We start from the raw sequence: 17,555 nt of genomic DNA, 5'->3' as shown, positions 1-17,555 counted from the left end.
TATGCATAAAATTTGCTGCATACTGCAATACGTATCTGTACACCCACATTCATAGCCAGATTATTTACAGTCGTCAAAAGGCAGAAACAATACACATGTCCACCAAAAAATGCACGGAAAAACAAAACGTGGCATATACAAACAATGGGATATTCCTCAACCTTAAAAAGGAAGGAAATCCTGACACATGCTATGATACAGATGAACCTTGAAGACATTATGCTAGGTAAGATAAGCCTGACACAAAAGCACACATATTATATGATTCTACTCATGAGTTATCTAAAATAGTCAAATTCAGAGACAGAATAGTGGTTATCAGAGGTAAGGCAGAGAGGGGGATGGAGAGTTGGATGTTTAATGGGTACAGAATTTCATTTGGGGATGATTAAAAAAAGTTTTAGGGATGGATGATGGTAATAGTTCCAAACAATGTTAACATACTTAATGCCACAGAACAACAATAGTTAAAATGGTAAATTTTACATTATGTTTATTTTGTCACATTGAAAAGATATAAACAAATAAAGGCAGCAAAATAAAGGTATGAATTGAACATTAACAAATCTAAGAAATTTTAAATCTTTAAAACATATTGGCTATAAATACCACCTAGTGGTCACATTTAAAATACCAAATTTCATTATCTAAGCGGCAGCCCAGTTACTGCTTTTCCTCACTAATCTTACTCAAGTTTATTGAGTAAGTACCCTTTCCAAACATCTGTGACTGGTAGCATCTCTGCAATTCAAATCTGTTTTATCCAGTTTCCCCATAAACTGTAAAAACAAACAAACAAAAAACCTTTTCTAAAGCCATTTGTTTACATGGAATGAAAAGGAGCCCCATGCCAATCAGTTCTTAGCATGAAAGTGTAGAGAGTCACCAAGTACTTAATGATTGTAAATTTCTCATTCTCATGAACAAGGTCTGCAAACTTTCTAACCTTTTAGCATCTTGTTAGAAAAGGATTCCTCAAACATAATCTCATGTTCAAATTCAAGCAGGAAAGCGTATTTTCAAATATGCTTTTCAAAAAAAATTCAATGAATTTTTACTTATGTAAATTGTTTACCCATGACTCTGATAGGTTTCTTTACTTTGAATAATAGTGACTGAAGTCTTTCACAAAGAACTCTGGGTCATTTGCACCTAAATACATATATGGTAAAACTTGCTCTTATACAAAGAAAAAAAAAATTCATTATTTAGTAAGTGGTCAAATGAAATCTAAAAAAGGATATGGGAACTGATATGATTGAAATGGAGGTTTAAATGAATTTTTAAAAATCACATACACAAATAATAATAATCATTCTCAAACTTAATACAAAAATGCTGAAGTGTATATCAAGTTCCCTTGCAGAAATATTACTTTAAGTATCAAAGTTAGATGCTCAAAGAATTTTAGTAAGTTTTTTTAATTAGAGCACTTAGTGGTTAAGCAACATTTTTAGCCAACACTCACATTAATATTTTGAGAAAAAGTTACCTTCCTCAAGCTTTTTTTTCAGTTCCTCTATTTCTTTCTGAAACTGGCGAAGCAAAGCATCCTTTGGGTCTTCATTAATTCTAGCTTTATTTTTAATATTCTTAGCACGGTTAGCATATCGTAATGTACTGATAGTTTCATCATAATTGTAATCTGCTGGCCCAATATTTGCACACTGTTGAATTAGGAATACAAAACATTTTACACTTGAGGCAGTTAAAATTAATACAACCATTATGACTATATCAAAAAGAATTTTTGAAACATAGTTCTCCTCTGGCCTTCTTGAACAAGAAAATGTCAATGACATGGATTTCCAAACACCATTATATGGATTAGCACAGCGTACTTGAAAAAGAATAACCACAAACCACAAGTGAAATAATCAACAGTTTTTAAAATGTAATGCATATCAATTATTAGCATAAACAGGAACATGAAATTTTCCTAAATGATAACTATTCTACAATTAAGTCTTACCATCATGGTTTTTGAATTTCCTCCCAAGGAATCCTGAAGAAGACGAGTCAGTTTAGAGTTGCGATAAGGAACATGAGTGCTTTTTCCGTCAACCAAAGCAGAAATTACATTACCAAGGGTGGAAAGCGAAAGATTGATTTTTGTGGCTTCCTTTAGGCGCTGTCCAGTAGCTCCAGTTTTTGCTTGTCTTTCTGAACCCTAGCAATAAACAAAGACAGAAATAAAGCTAAAATGAAAAATACAGAATATTCCTCCGAAAGTTTAAAACAAAAATGTGACACTAAAAAACCTGCTATAGTATCTGGAATTTGCTTCAAAATAATATAGGAAGGGAAAAAGTGGCTGATGGTAGAGAAGAAAGGGGCCTGGCATGAACAGACTGAAGTTGGGTCACAGGTACATGGGAGACCATACTATTCTTAGTATTTTTGTAGTTGTTAGAAGTATTCCATAATAAATAATAAGTTAAAAACACATACACAAGTAAACAACTTAAAAACTGCATGTAAATCACACATTTTCAATTTTTATAAGTGAATTTTTATTCGCTTTTAAAATGCAAAAAATCACAAGGGTTATTCCTTCAGTAGTGTCCTGTTACTCACAGCAAGATCTACAAGATGGAGCTTCCCCATTCTGACGTGCATGTTACCATCAACACCTTTTTCACTGCATTCTATAGTAATTGTAAAGATGGCATGGGAACGGGAACTATGTTCATTCATGTTAGTTGCACCAACAGAACCTTGAAGAATGGAAGGAAATTCTTAAAAAGTATAACAAGAGGGAGTATTTTTTAAAATAATTAAATATCCAGAATGGTTTAAAATACTTAATTTCATCACAGCAAAGAGCCAGAGAGCATGGCTGAACCAAAAAAGCATAGGTTTATTTAACATTAGAAATTTCTGTCTGACAATTTATGTTTATAACAAAAGAATTTGCAGGAGTGCCTGGGTGGCTCTGTCAGTTAAGCATATGGCTTTGGCTCAGGTCATGATCTCAGGGTCCTGGGATTGAGCCCAGCATCATGCTCTCTGCTCAGCAGGGAGCCTGCTTCTCCCTCTCCCTATGCTTGCTGCTCTGCCTATTTGAGCTCTCTTTCTATCTCTGTCAAGTAAGTAAATTTTTAAAAATCTTAAAAAAAAAAAAAAGGAATTTGTAATGTTTCTCATACTACAGAGGCAATTTTAGGACAAAATACTTAATTTCAATCTCAAGTATTACTGACTAAAAAAATAACAAACTTAGGTTAAAAAAAAAATCCCACAAAGTTAAATAATTCAAAAAATTATTGCTGCTTAAGCCATCTCTAAAAAGCATTATGTTCCAAGCACCTAAGTCACAGAAATACTTGCATATATGCATTAGATAGATACAGGATATTCAGTACAGCACTGTTTGCAATATCAAGAGCTCAGAAACAACCAAAAGGACAGTGGTCAACCTATTATAGAACAGTCATGGGGAATGTGGGCGGCTTAGTCAGTTAAGCATCTGACTCTTGATTTTGGCTCAGGTTGTGAGACTGAACCTTCCCTCTCCCTCTCCCACCACTTACATACTCTCTCTAAACAAATAAATAAAATCTTAAGAAAAACAGTCATACTATGAACTACTAAACAGTCCTTTAAAAACACAGATCTGGGGGGGAGGTGGGGTTGGGAGAGGGGGAGGGGGTTATGGACATTGAGGAGGGTATGTGCTATCATGAGTGCTGTTAAGTGTGTAAACCTGGTGATTCACAGACCTGTACCCCTGGGGATAAAAATACATTATATGTTTATAAAAAATAAATAAAAAACAAACAAACCCACAGATCTGTATGTATGACATGGAAAGATACCCACAACATATGAACTAAAAAAAAAAAAAAAAGGAGAAGAGAGAAAGGAATATATAGTACAATCCTATTTCTATTAAACAAAAGCATCTATTCAAAATATACCAAGCATTTATGTAAGTATAAATATTTTACATAAATATATTATGTAAAGAAAAAAGTCTTTTTTTATAATAGGCATGTATTAGTTTTTTTTTAATTGCCAAGTATTTGAAAAGCATTTTGTTAATTTTAGCCAATGTCAAAATTATCTTCCTATTACATATTCATGCAGAACTTTCAATACAAGCTGACTGTATAATTTGAAGACTGAGTATTCTTTTAATAAGCATATGGTTACATTAGAAGTCAGATAACTAGAATGTAAACTGCAGTTATAAAGGAAAGCAAAGCTCAATGGAAGAAGATATAAGAAAAATTAGTGAAAGAAAATACAAGGATTTGTGACTCCACACAAATTTTCTTTTAAATCATATTATAAACTTAGGTATTTTTTCCAAAACTACTTAAAAAATAAATCCACGGGCAGCTGCCTTGCTCAACTGGTAGATCTCAGAAGTTTGAGCCCCACATTGGGTGCAGAGATTACTTAAAAAAAAAAAATCTTTAAAAAAATAAAATAAAATCTAACACCACTTTATAACTTCTGATCAGCAGTAATACACATACTGAGTATTATTTTATCCTCTGGCTTTTCCATTTAACATTATATCCTATATTTTCATGTAAAAAAACAATTTGTAAATTTTACTAAAATTGATTTTGCTACTCCCTAAGAAATATTTGGGATTGTTTTCCAATTTTAGGTCCTCATATTGAACACTAATATGAACATCTTTGAGCGAACATCATTCTTTCTCTTTAGGATTATGCCCATGGGATGTATTTTCCAAACTGGAATTACCAGATTAAAGGGCAGGAATAGTTTTATAGCTATGTGATTATCAAAGCACGATGTACCAGTGTTTTTCAATTTGGAGTAGGATAGAATATGTAATTTTTTTAAAATCCTATTAACTATTTTCATACCTATTATTTTTGCAATGTAAGTACAGCATGTTATTTATGATTGATTTTTCTTTATTTCCAGTTATGAAATCAAAGCAACAGACATAGTACACTGAACATTACAATCCTTAAGGAGAGAACCGCTTGCAGCAGTCAAGCTGATTCAATGCTCCAACCTACCGATACATCACAAAATGGAAATTAAAAAAAAAAAAACAAACTTCCATAGCTTTAATTTTTGTCAAAATATTTATTTTGGGGGCGCCTGGGTGGCTCAGTTGGTTAAGCATCTGCCTTCAGCTCAAGTTGTGATCCCAGGACCCTGGGATAGAGTCCCACACCAGGCTCCTTGCTCAGCAGGGAGCCTGCTTCCCTTCCTCTCTCTCTGCCTGCCTCTCTGCCTCCTTGTGATCTCTGTCTGTCATATAAATAAATTAAAAAAAAAAAAAGAACTATTTATTCTGGAGGAAAAAAAACTAAATTTTTCATGTTTTTCAAGATGCTATGGAAAAACTTACCCTGTAAATATGACTGTATGTGTATAAACTCATACATACAAGAATATTTACTACAGTATTGGTCAGTAACAGCATGAGTAAAAACACAAAAGCCTATGAAGAAAAGATTGCGTAAATACATTACATAGATCCATCCAGTGAAATACTATATAGTTACTTTAAAATGCCTACCATGTGTTACTGTGAAATGATTTCCAAATATCATTAAGTGAATAAAGTATACTATTATCTGAGGATAAGCACACTCTCTAAAAATACATGCTTGGGCACTCATAGACTATATCAGGAAGAGAACGTGACAAAATAATTACTGAGTTACCACCAGGTGTGGGAACTAGGCGACTGAGACCCAAGGGCAGGAGAAAGACTTTTGAATTGTACAACATGTGTATGGATTAGCTATTCAGAAAGAAATTTTTTTAAAGAAAATGATTATGGTTTAATGCTGAAAAACCTTGCTCTACAGAAATATTAGCCGATTTACAATGGTGCCTACGATGCGAATGGGACTATTTTAAATTTGCATTTTAATTGCTAAGCAGGTCATGTATTTGTTCATGGAATGAAGGGCCTAATTTCTTTTTTTTTTTTTTAAGATTTTATTTATTTATTTGACAGACAGAGATCACAAGTAGACAGAGCATGGGCGCATGGGTGGCTCAGTGGGTTAAGCCTTCTGCCTTCAGTTCAGGTCATGATCTCAGGGTCCTCGGATCGAGTCCCGCATCAGTCTCTCTGCTCTGCAGGGAGCCTGCTTCCTCCTCTCTCTCTCTCCCTCTCTCTGCCTGCCTCTCTGCCTACTTGTAATCTCTGTCTGTCAAATAAATAAATAAAATCTTTAAAAAAAAAAACAGGGGCGCCTGGGTGGCTCAGTGGGTTAAAGCCTCTGCCTTCGGCTCAGGTCATGATCCCAGGGTCCTGGGATCGAGCCCCGCATCGGGCTCTCTGCTCAGCAGGGAGCCTGCTTCCTCCTCTCTCTGACTGCCTCTCTGCTTACTTGTAATTTCTGTCTGTCAAATAAATAAATAAAATCTTTTAAAAAAAAACAAAAACAAGTAGACAGAGCAGCAGGCAGAGAGAGAGGGAGAAGCAGGCTCCCTGCTGAGCAGAGAGCCCAATGCGGGGCTCAATCCCAGGACCCTGGGATCACGACCTGAGCTGAAGGCAGAGGCTTTAACCCACTGAGCCACCCAGGTGCCCCAGGGCCAAATTTCTTAAGTGTATAATTAACTATTTCTATACTATGACCACCTGGACAAAACAGGAACTAATTTTACAGTTGTATCAATTTTTCATCTATTTAAAATAGCAGATTTTGCTGTCACTTTCCTCCCTCTGCTATTTTCCCCTGAATAGTTATTTTACTCTATTTCAATATGATAAAATTAGTATTTTTATGTTAGAACTTTTTTATTTGTACATCTGTAATATCTTGGATATTTTCTACTTGTATTTGTAAATATTATAATATTTGTAATATTTTAAATATCTAATTGTTAGACTCGATCTATTAAATAAAAGTATTTTCCTCTGCTCCCTTAGGTTTTCAAATGCCTTGGTCTTCATTTTATTTCTCTCATTAGAATTGTTTATTTTTCCTTGAATCTCACATACCATATTAAATTTTCAGTTGTTAAAATAAGGGTTTTTGTGGGGTTTTCTTGTTGTTTTGCCTTTTTTTTTTTTTTAAGATTTTATTTATTTATTTGACAGACAGAGATGACAGGCAGAGAGGCAGGCAGAGAGAGAGGAGGAAGCAGGCTCCCTGCAGAGCAGAGAGCCCGATGCAGGGCTTGATCCCAGGACTCTGGGATCAAGACCTGAGCCCAAGGCAGAGGCTTTAACCCACTGAGCCACCCAGGCGTCCCTGTTTTGTTTTGTTTTTAAGGGGTGGTTTTAATCACTACTGTGAATGGAATCGTAAGTCAAAAAAAATTTTTTTGAGTAAGCGATACATGAACACACTCCCGGTATTAAAAAAAAAAAAAAAATCCAGAAATAGACATTAAGAAAAGTAAAGTAAAAGCTCCATATAACCCTGTTCTCCAATCTTACTTCCCCTTACCTAAAGGTAACCACCATTAAATGTTCTTTCATTAGTATTTAACAAACACACAAGTTGATACACACACACACACACACACACACACAAACTTGCCCAAATACATAGCTGTTTAACAATCTGGCTTCTTTCTACATCTATAAATAGGATGATGCAGTACATACTATTCTGTAATTTGCTTTCTTTTCACTTAATGATATATCTTGAAAATCTTGAAAATCTCTACATGTAGATTTAACTCGTGTTTTTTTTTTTTAAATAGCTTCATATGGTCCATAGTATTTCTGTGCCATATTTATATAACCAATGTTTTACTGATAGACTGCATCAAACCTTCTATTATAAATAATGTTGCAATAAGGTATTTTTTATGTCTAAAATTTTTTTGAGATATTTATCAATATAGATATATCAATATGTACCTGGATATGTATTAAAATTAGAAACACTGGGTCAAGAGAAATGCATTTAAAAATTTTCAGCAGTTACTGTTACACTCCCTTTCAAAAAAGCTAGAGCACCTGCCATTCCCATCACCAGTGCCCATCTCTTAAGAGCTTCACAAACCTGGATATTCCTCCATCCAAAACGGGTAAAGTCAGTCCCACTGTTGTTTAAATACCCATTTTCCCAACTACCTGCCAAGCTGGACACTCTGTGGTATGCTTGTTGCTATGTATAGTTCTTCTGGGAATAACATATTCATGTGTATCTTTTGCTCATTTTTCTGTTACAGTTTGACCTTTCTCTGTTACTTGGCTTATTAAAATGCAATTGATTTTTACATTTTTTTTTAATATCCTTGAGTTTGCTAGATTTACAGTCTAGCCAAAAAACACTTTTAAAAAGATGTTTACTTGCTATGTTCTTGTTTTTTACCTCTGATCTCTAATTGCTGCTAGCAACATCACTAGTACTAGGCCTGGGGCATCCTGTGTATTAGATAGTGCTACAGTTTTTTGGTCTTTTGACAAAACTTAAAACTCTTATTAAAAAGAATGTCATTTAATTTTGGTTTGCTTTTCTTGTCAACAAAAGAAAGGCAGTAAAGTGCTTGGTTAATGATGATCAACGGTCTAGGTTCAGATACTCACTCTGCCACTAAATAGTACATAACGTTGGACAAGTTACTTAGACTAAGTCTTAAGTAGGAATTTAGTATATTCATGGTACAGTTTGAGGATTTTAAAAAGATCCTTCTTATAAAGAAAGCACTTAGCATAAGTCCTTAACACAGAGTAAGTGTTCAATAAATTGGAACCAATATTATTATAGCTAAAAAGAGACAGCTAGCTGTATGAGAGTTCCAAATATATAGCAATAGTACCAAGACACAAAATTTTGGTTGGCAAACAAGGCAATGTGTGATCTCTTTCATTTATATACGTTCTCTACATAGTAAATAATCAAGGAGAGAGGGCTGTCAAGAAACTTGAAAAATCCAGAATCTGTGGGGCAAAGCACCATACCAATTTTGCTTTTTTCTTTTTTTTTTTTTTTTTTTTTTAAGATTTTATCTATTTATTTGACAGAGAGAGACAGCAAAAGAGGGAATACAAGCAGGGGGAGTAGGAGAGGGAGAAGCAGACTTCCTGCATACCAGGGAACCCAATGCAGGGCTGGATCCCAGGACCCTGGGGTCATGACCTGAGCCTAAGGCAGTCGTTTAACCAACTGAGCCACCCAGAAGCCCCATCAATTTTGTTTCTAAAAGCCTACTCAACACACAAATATTCAATCACAATAATGTATTACACTTACGATTTTTGTGGCCTAGTGTCATAATTCTATCCATATCATCAGCATTATTTACCACATAAGCGGATAAATCTTTGATATAAACTCCCACATCAGGTCTTTCTTTAACCTAAAAAAGAAAAAAATGGCCTTAAGATTTTATACACATACCATAACTCCACCACAGTTATTTATCAAACATCTACTATGTGTTGGGCACTCTGCTAAAAAAGTGAAGATACAGTGACGGACAAAATAGACACAATTTCTACACTTGTGCAGGTGACGACCTATGGCAAGAACGTACAAATGAGTAACACCACACACTAATTATTTCAATTGGGATAATGTCATGAAGAAAAAAAATACTCGACAGTAGGAGAATACAATACAGAGAGACTAAGCTAGTAAAGGAGAGACATAGAGCTTCCCCAAGATGATGTTTATTTAGTTTTTAAGATTCCATTCATTTATTTTTGAAAGAGAAAATGAGCACAGGCACACAGCAGGGGGAGAGGCAAAGGAAGGACGACATCCCCCAAGATGACATTTAAGCTAAGACTTGATGAAATAAGAGGCTGCCAACCTGGATTCGGGTAGCAGGAGAAGAATATGTGCTAGGATCCTGAAATGGGCCAAAACTAGGCACTTAAGAAAAAGGAAAAAACAAACAAAAAAGCCAGGTTGGCTGGAAAAAGTAGGAAGCACAGGTAAAACAGGTGGGATATCTGGCTACAGAGGTAGCTAAGAGATAAGACTAAGCATAGTCAGGGGCACCTGGGTGGCTCAGTTGGTTAAGCATCTGCCTTCGGCTTAGGTAATGAACCCAGGGTCCTGGGATCAAGTCCAGCATTGGGCTTCCTGCTTAGTAGGGAGCTTGCTTCTCCCTCTCCCACTACCTCTGCTTGTGATCTCTCTCAAATAAATAAATAAAATCCTTAAAACAAAACAAAACAAAAAACGATTAAGCATGGTTATTGGTCTTTATCTTAACAACTTGAAGACACTGGAGGATTTCAAACAAATGAGTGAAATAATCAGATCTATGATATCTGTGTATAAAATGCTACCTTTCTGTGAGGAACCTTATTTACCAAGTATAAAGGATATATTTAGGAAAGATTTACTCAAAATACAGTGTTAGAAACTAAAATTCACTTTGGAAGGCCCTAGAAGTCACCGCCACATGTCAACAAAATACAGGCATCCTGGGAGCTACTGTAGATTGGGTTGCAGACCACCACGATCAAATGAATACTCAAACCATGTCAAATGAGCTTCTTCATTTCCCACTCTATACAAAATTATGTTTACATTACACTGTAATCTATTAAGTGTGTGATGGCATTATGTCTAAAAAAACAGTAATCTACACCTTAATTAAGAAGCATTTTATTGCTAAAAACGCTAACCATCATCTGAGCTTTCAGCCAGTCAACATCTTTTTGCTGGTGGAGGATGCTGTCTCAGTGCTGATGGCTGCTGATGATCAGGGTGGGGGTTGCTGAAGACAGGGGAGGCTGTGGCAGTTAGTTTCCTAAAATAAGACAACAAGGTTTGCTGCAGTGATTGATTCTTCTTTTCAAGAGTGATTTCTCTACAGAACGTAATGTTGTCTGCTAGCATTTTACCCACAGCAGAACTTCTTTCAAAATTGGAGCCAATCCTCTCAAACCCTGCCACTTGCTCTATCAACAAACAAGTCTTCACAGCATCTTCATCAGGAGTAGATGTCGTCTCAAAAAACCACTTTCTTTGTTCATCCATGAAAAGTAAGTCCTCATCCATTAGGTTTTATCATGAGATTGGAGCAATTCAGCCACATCTTCAGGCTCTACTTCTAATACTAGTTCTCTGTTTCCATCACATCAAGTCTTAAGCTCCTCAAAGTCATCCATGAGGGTTGGAATTAACTTTTTCCAAACTCTTGTTAATGCTGATATCATGATTTCTTCTCATGAATCACGAATGTTCTTAATGACATCTAGAAGTGTGAATTCTTTCCAGAAGATTTTCAATTTACTTTGCCCAGATCCTTTAGAGGAATAACTCTCTATGGCAGCTCTAGCCTTAGGAAATGTATTTCTTCAATAACAAGACTTGATCCACAGACCCCTGACTGGATATTTTGTTAGCAGGCATAGAAACAACATTCATCTCATTCATTCATTGTGACCATTCATTCATTCTTAGGTGACCAAGTGCACAGTGAATAAGGAGTAATATATTTTTTAAAGATTTTATTTATTTATTTGACAGAGATCACAACTAGGCAGAGAGGCAGGCAGAAAGAGAGGAGGAAGGAGGCTCCCTGCTGAGCAGAAAGCCCAATGTGGAGCTGGATCCCAGGACCCTCGGATCATGACCTGAGCTGAAGGCAGAGGCTTTAACCCACTGAGCCACCCAGGCGCCCCAATAAGCAGTAATATTTTGACAGAAATCTTTTTTTCTGAGGTCTCAAGAGTAGACTTCAAAATATTCCATGAATCATGTTGTAGATAGATGTGCTGTCATCCAGGCCTTGTTGTGCCATTTATAGATGAAAGAAAGTATACTTAGCATCATTCTTAAGGGCGGTAGGAGTTTTCAGAATGTTAAATGAGCACTGGCCTCAACTTTTAGTCACCAGTTGCATTAGCCTGTAATAAGAGAGTCAGTTTGTCTTAGAAGCTTTGAAGCCAGGCACTGACTTCACTTCTCTAGTTATTGAAGTCCTAGACAGCATCTTCTTCCAATAGAAAGCTGCGTCATCTACACTGCAAATCTGCTGTTTAGTGTAGCTGCCCTCATGAACTATCTTAGTTGGATCTCCTGGTTAACTTGTACAGCTCCTACATCAGCATGTGCTACTTCATCTTGCACTTTCATGTTCCGGAGATGGCTTCCTTAAACCTCATGAGCCAAATCTTGCCAGTTTTGAACTTCTCTTCTGCAGCCTCCTTACCTCTCTTAGCCTTCACAGAACTAAAGAGAGTTATGGCCTCGCCCTGGATTAGGCTCTGGCTTAGGAGAATGTTGTGGCTAGTATGATTTTTTGTCTAAACCACTGAAAGTTTCTCTACATCAGTAATAAGTCTGGTTGCTTCCTTACCACGTGTGTGTACACTAGAGTAGCAATTTTAATCTCCTTCAGCAACTTCTCCTTTACCATCAAAAGCTGCTGTTTGGGGTGGGAGGCCTTTCAGCTTATCCTGGCTTTCAACATGCCTTCCTCAATATGCTTAATCATTTCTAGCTTTTGATTTAAAGAGACGTGTGACTCTACCTTTCACTTGAACACTTAAACGCCACTATACAGTTAATTGGCCTAATTTCAGTATTGCTGTCTATCAGGGGATAGAGCCTCCCAAGGAGAGAAAGAGAAATAGGAAATGCCAGTCGGTGGAGCAGTCAGAACACACACATTTATTAAGTTTGCTATTTTATTTGGGCATGGTTTGTGGCACATCAAAAACAATTACAATGGCAAACTAAGGCTTATAAAGATTAAGTAACTTGCTCAAGATATCAGAGCCAGAACTCACGCTCTGATGGAAGGACTCCAAAAACCACCCCTGTAATTCTAGATGATACCACCATTCACCTGCTACATGACTGTCAGGAAACCTGGTAGGCTTTGGTTTTCACATTAACAAAACTGAACTGCTAGAAAAGATTAAATGAAATAAGCTATATACTACTACCACAATTTACTACACTGAATACCTATTATCATATTATAAGAGCCTAAGAATAGCAGCTGCTGTAATTCTATATGTATTCTACACCATTCTACAAAGGTGGCTACTGTTATTCTACATTCTCTTCAACTACTATATGCACATTATTCTTTAATTATTTTACTGACAGTGGAATTCTAAACAAAATTTCAGTATTAATATTTTAAAGGCTAATCTTTTCTGTCTCATATCCTAAAAAATTTGGTAATATTTACCATTGCTTAACACCTGGCCCAGCAATCTAACTTCAGGAATCTATCCTCAGATATGCCTGCACATGTATGTACAACACTACTTACTACAGAATTGTTTAAAAGCAAAAGATTAGAAACAACCCAGGTGTTCATCAAGGGAGGGCTGGCTAAATACATTTTATGTATGTCCATATAAAAGACAGGATGCAAGCTTTTTAAAAGGACAATAGAAAAAACAAGAATGAGGAGGTTTTAACTGTACTGATATGCAAAGAATGCCACAATCCATATTTAGTCAAAAAAGCAAAGTGCAATGGGGAATAAAAGCAGTCTTTTCAAATGGTGCTATGACAACTGAATATCCACATGCACAGTAATGAAGTCGGTCCTCTACCTCAACCATATGCAAAAATTAACTCAAAATGGATCAAAGATCTAAATGTAAAAGCGACAACTATAAAACCCTTAGAATAAAAGAAAAGCATAAATCTTCATGACCTTGGATAAAACAATGGTTTCTTAGCTGTAACACCAAAAGCACAAGCAACATAACTAAACATAGATAAATCAGAGGCGGTCAAAATTTAAAATTTTTGTGCTTCAAAGGAAACCATCACGCAAGTGAAAAAACCCATAAATGGGGAAAAAGTTGTGTAAATCATATACCTGTTAAGGGACTTCTATCTAGAACATACAGATAAGTATTACAACTTAATAACAAAAAAACAACCCAGTTAAAAATAGGCAAAGGATTGAAACAAACATTTCTCTAAAGAAGGTATTCAAATGTCTAATAAGCGTGAGAAAAGATGTTCAATATAACTGGCCAGCAAAGCTGGAAATCAAGACCACAGAGATACCACTCGACACTGACTAAAATGGCTAAATAGTAGACGGACACTAACAAGCACTGACGAGGATGTGGACAAATCAGAAACCTCATTCACTGTTGATGAGAATGTAAAATGGTACAGCCGCTGCGGAAAAGTGTCTGGCAGTTCCTCAGATGCTGAAGTAGACAGTTACCCCAGGATCCAGCAATTACACTCAGGTACACAACCAGGAGAACCAAAAACACATATTTACACAAAACTTGTGAGTTCATAACAGCATTATTCATAATAGACGGAAAGTAGAAACAACCCCAATGTTCACCTGATGCAATCAATAAAACGTGGTGTATCCATACAATGGATTATTCTTCAACAGTAACAAAAAAATTAAGTACTGACACATGCTACAGCATGGATGAGCCATGAAAAATTATTCTGAATCAAAGAAGCTAGTCATCGAACACCACATATTATGTACTTACATTATGTAAATACCAAATGCCAAAATAGGCAAACCTATAGAGACAAAAAGTAGATGAGTGGTTGCCTAGGATTGGGTTGAGAGTGACTTTTAAGAGGCATAGCGTTTCTTTTGGGGGTAAGGAAAATGTTCCAAAACTGGCTGTGGCAACAGAGGTACAACTCTATGAACATAACAAAAACCACTGAGAAGCACACTTTAAAGGAGTAAACTGCATGGTTTATGAATTATATCTCAATAAAGCTATTTTAAAAAAAGGAAATGAAGTACATTGATGAACCTTAAAGACACTCTATTAATGAAAGAAGCAAGAAACAGAAGACCACATCTGATAGGATTCCATTTATATGAACTATCTAGAATAGGCAAATTCATTGGCACAAAAAGTAAGTTATGGGGGCGCCTGGGTGGCTCAGTGGGTTAAGCCGCTGCCTTCGGCTCGGGTCATGGTCTCGGGGTCCTGGGATCGAGTCCCGCGTGGGGCTCTCTGCTCAGAAGGGAGCCTGCTTCCCTCTCTCTCTCTCTCGGCCTGCCTCTCTATCTACTTGTGATCTGTCTCTGTCAAATAAATGTTTAAAAAAAAAAAAAAAAAAAAAAAAGTAAGTTATGATTACCAGAAGGTGAGGAGCAGGGGGAATGGAGAGTGACTCCTAATGGGCATGGAATTTCTTTTGGGAGTAATGAAAATGTTCCAGAATATAGACAGTGATGGTTGTATACTTTTTTGAAGATATGAAGAACTAAATTATATACTTTAAAAGGATAACTATTATCCTCTGTGAATTACACCTCTACTTAAAAAAACAATGAATGTAAATCAGCTAAGCTTATAAGTTAAAAATATACTTATTCACAAATTTTGTAATTCTCTAATATATATGCATATAATTTCACATTTCCCTTTTCTGAAATGCATGATAAAAATAGTCTTTCGTGCCCATCTGTTACTCAGTAGTGTACAAAAAAATTTCCTCAATCAGCAATTTTAGTTTTTCCTTTAGGTAAAAGAAAGAGCAAAAACTACTAGCATTTTTTACTATATTCATGATGGGTCTTAGTAGCTTTATTTTTGACACCTTAACAATTTCTGACTTAAAATCAATTCTGGAGTATTCCTGGCATTCATACCAGAAAAAGAAAACTTACACTCACATAAAATCTGTATGTGAATGTTCATAGATGCTTGATTCATAACAGTCCAAAACTATAAACTGCCCAGATGTCCCTCCACAGGTGAACTGTTGAGCTTTACATGTAAGCACCATGCAGTGCCACTCAGCAATAAAAAGTAATGAGCTATCAATACATTCAACAACTTGGATCAATCTCACAGGGCTTATGCCAAGTGAAAAAGGCCGATCCCAAAAGGTTACATATTGTATGGTTCTATTTATGTACCATTTTTGAAAAGACAAAATTTTAGAACTGGAAAGCAGATTAGGGATTGTCAGGGGTTAGGAATGGTGACAGAGCAATGTAGTCTGGCTAGCGGTGGATGTGGTCATAAAAGGGCAACAGGAGGCATCCTTGTGATACGACTGTTTCGTACCTTAACATGGTAGTGGATCTATCAATCTAAACACAAAGACTACGAAGAAAACTGCAGCACTGTGAGCCAAATCTGTAGACAGTATCAACGACAGTATCACAGTTGTGATACTCTACTACACCTCTGTAAAATGTTACCACTGGGGAAAACTGTGTAAAAGGTACATCTATGTCAAGGGTAATCTCTCCACATTCTTTCTTACAGCCACATGTGACTTTATACTTATTTGAATAAGAATTTTAATTTAAAAAAAGTACATATCAATGTTCATGTATAACTACTCATGGAGTAGAAGTAAAATTTTATTTGGTGATACTTACATAAAGGAACAATGAAGGAATACTGAAAGTGGTTATCTTAGGGTGGGGAAAGGTGGGAAAATGGGGTAGGAACCACTTTTCAAAGCATTAATTTTCACAATATTTTAAATTTTGAATCATGATCATATTACCATCAAAAAATAAGTAAAATATTAAAAAATCTTTGGATAAAAAGAACCTTAATTTAGCATTCTACTACTTTGGAAAGTACTTCAATTTCAGTTATCCTTACCTCTAACCTCTGTGTCTGATCCTTGCCCAAAAGGTCACGGACTTCTTCATTATATATTTCCAAATAAGACACTCGAACCAAAAATCTATAAATAAAACATCATTTCATAAAGCATAAAGAGCAGAAAAAGTTTTAGAAGAGCTGTTTTCAAATGTGTTTATAAGTTTTATATCTATATGTCTTTCTTATGTTTGTACTTCTCAACATTAGAAAATAAAAGAATTCTCTTTTACCTTGTATCACCCTCTGCTTTTGCAATATGACCAAATATGTGAGCAAATGAATTTGGAATGATTCCTCTAAGTTCAGGAACAGCTCGAACGCCTTCCATGGTAAAAGTTTTGCCTGTTCCAGTTTGTCCATATGCGAAAATAGTCCCTGAAAATGATGAAGAGAATCAATCATTTTTTAGTGCCTAATGCTACAGAACAACAGCTCTTATAAGTAATTCCTTTGACATTGTGATGCAGTTTCTTCCCTGGATTTAAAATTTATTCAAGTACAAATGTCACTTTTATTATCAACAATATATACTCTGTACCACAAATCAAGCACGGTTAGTGTTATTAAGTCAATGAGTCCTAATTATTCATAAAAACTATCCCAAGCCCTAAAAGCAAAATTTTACATTATGGCTAATTTTAAGATATTTACTATAATGTGTATGTTAATTACTTAGTGTGGACATTAAATCGGAGAAGGTAGTATAATTGCAGCAACAAAAGAAAACAGGTTTAGAATGGAAGGACCTCAGTGTGAACTTTTTAGCCACCTGAGCTTAGATAAGAATGTACCCAGAGACTGTCTCCTCAGTGGTCAAATGAGGACAAGAATAACTACCTGACATGAACACTAAGAACCGAATGAAACCACTTACTGCACACGACCAGAATGATACCTAGTAGAGTACAAGTAAATGGCAGGGTTTTTTTTCTTCTTAATCCTAAAATTCATTTCAAAAATATGTATTTTTTTAAGATTTTTATTTATTTAAGAGAGAGTAAGAGAGGGACTACAAGCAGGAGAAGTGGGAGGGGGAGAAGCAGGTTTCCCGCTGAGCTGGGAGCCTGACGTGGGGCTCAATCCC

At 35.8% G+C, this 17,555-nt stretch overlaps 1 protein-coding gene across 3 annotated transcripts in view; it reads right to left on the bottom strand.

The window, feature by feature from the left end:
- The window catches only part of KIF3A (kinesin family member 3A), a 53,529-nt gene that overhangs the window by 19,822 nt on the left and 16,152 nt on the right, over positions 1-17,555 (bottom strand). For all 3 annotated transcript variants that reach the window (XM_046000417.1, XM_046000419.1, XM_046000420.1), the window contains exons 3-8: positions 16,702-16,846; positions 16,469-16,553; positions 9,165-9,270; positions 2,578-2,717; positions 1,973-2,170; positions 1,493-1,667 (exon numbers count right to left, since the gene is read on the bottom strand). In XM_046000417.1, coding sequence (XP_045856373.1) covers positions 1,493-1,667; positions 1,973-2,170; positions 2,578-2,717; positions 9,165-9,270; positions 16,469-16,553; positions 16,702-16,846 — 849 coding nt within the window. The remainder of the gene's footprint in view (positions 1-1,492; positions 1,668-1,972; positions 2,171-2,577; positions 2,718-9,164; positions 9,271-16,468; positions 16,554-16,701; positions 16,847-17,555) is intronic.

The sequence above is a fragment of the Meles meles genome, chromosome 3 (assembly GCF_922984935.1).
Source record: "Meles meles chromosome 3, mMelMel3.1 paternal haplotype, whole genome shotgun sequence".
NCBI lineage: Eukaryota > Metazoa > Chordata > Mammalia > Carnivora > Mustelidae > Meles > Meles meles.
The sequence above is the reverse complement of the archived record's forward strand: the minus strand, read 5'-3'. Positions and strand labels throughout refer to the sequence as shown.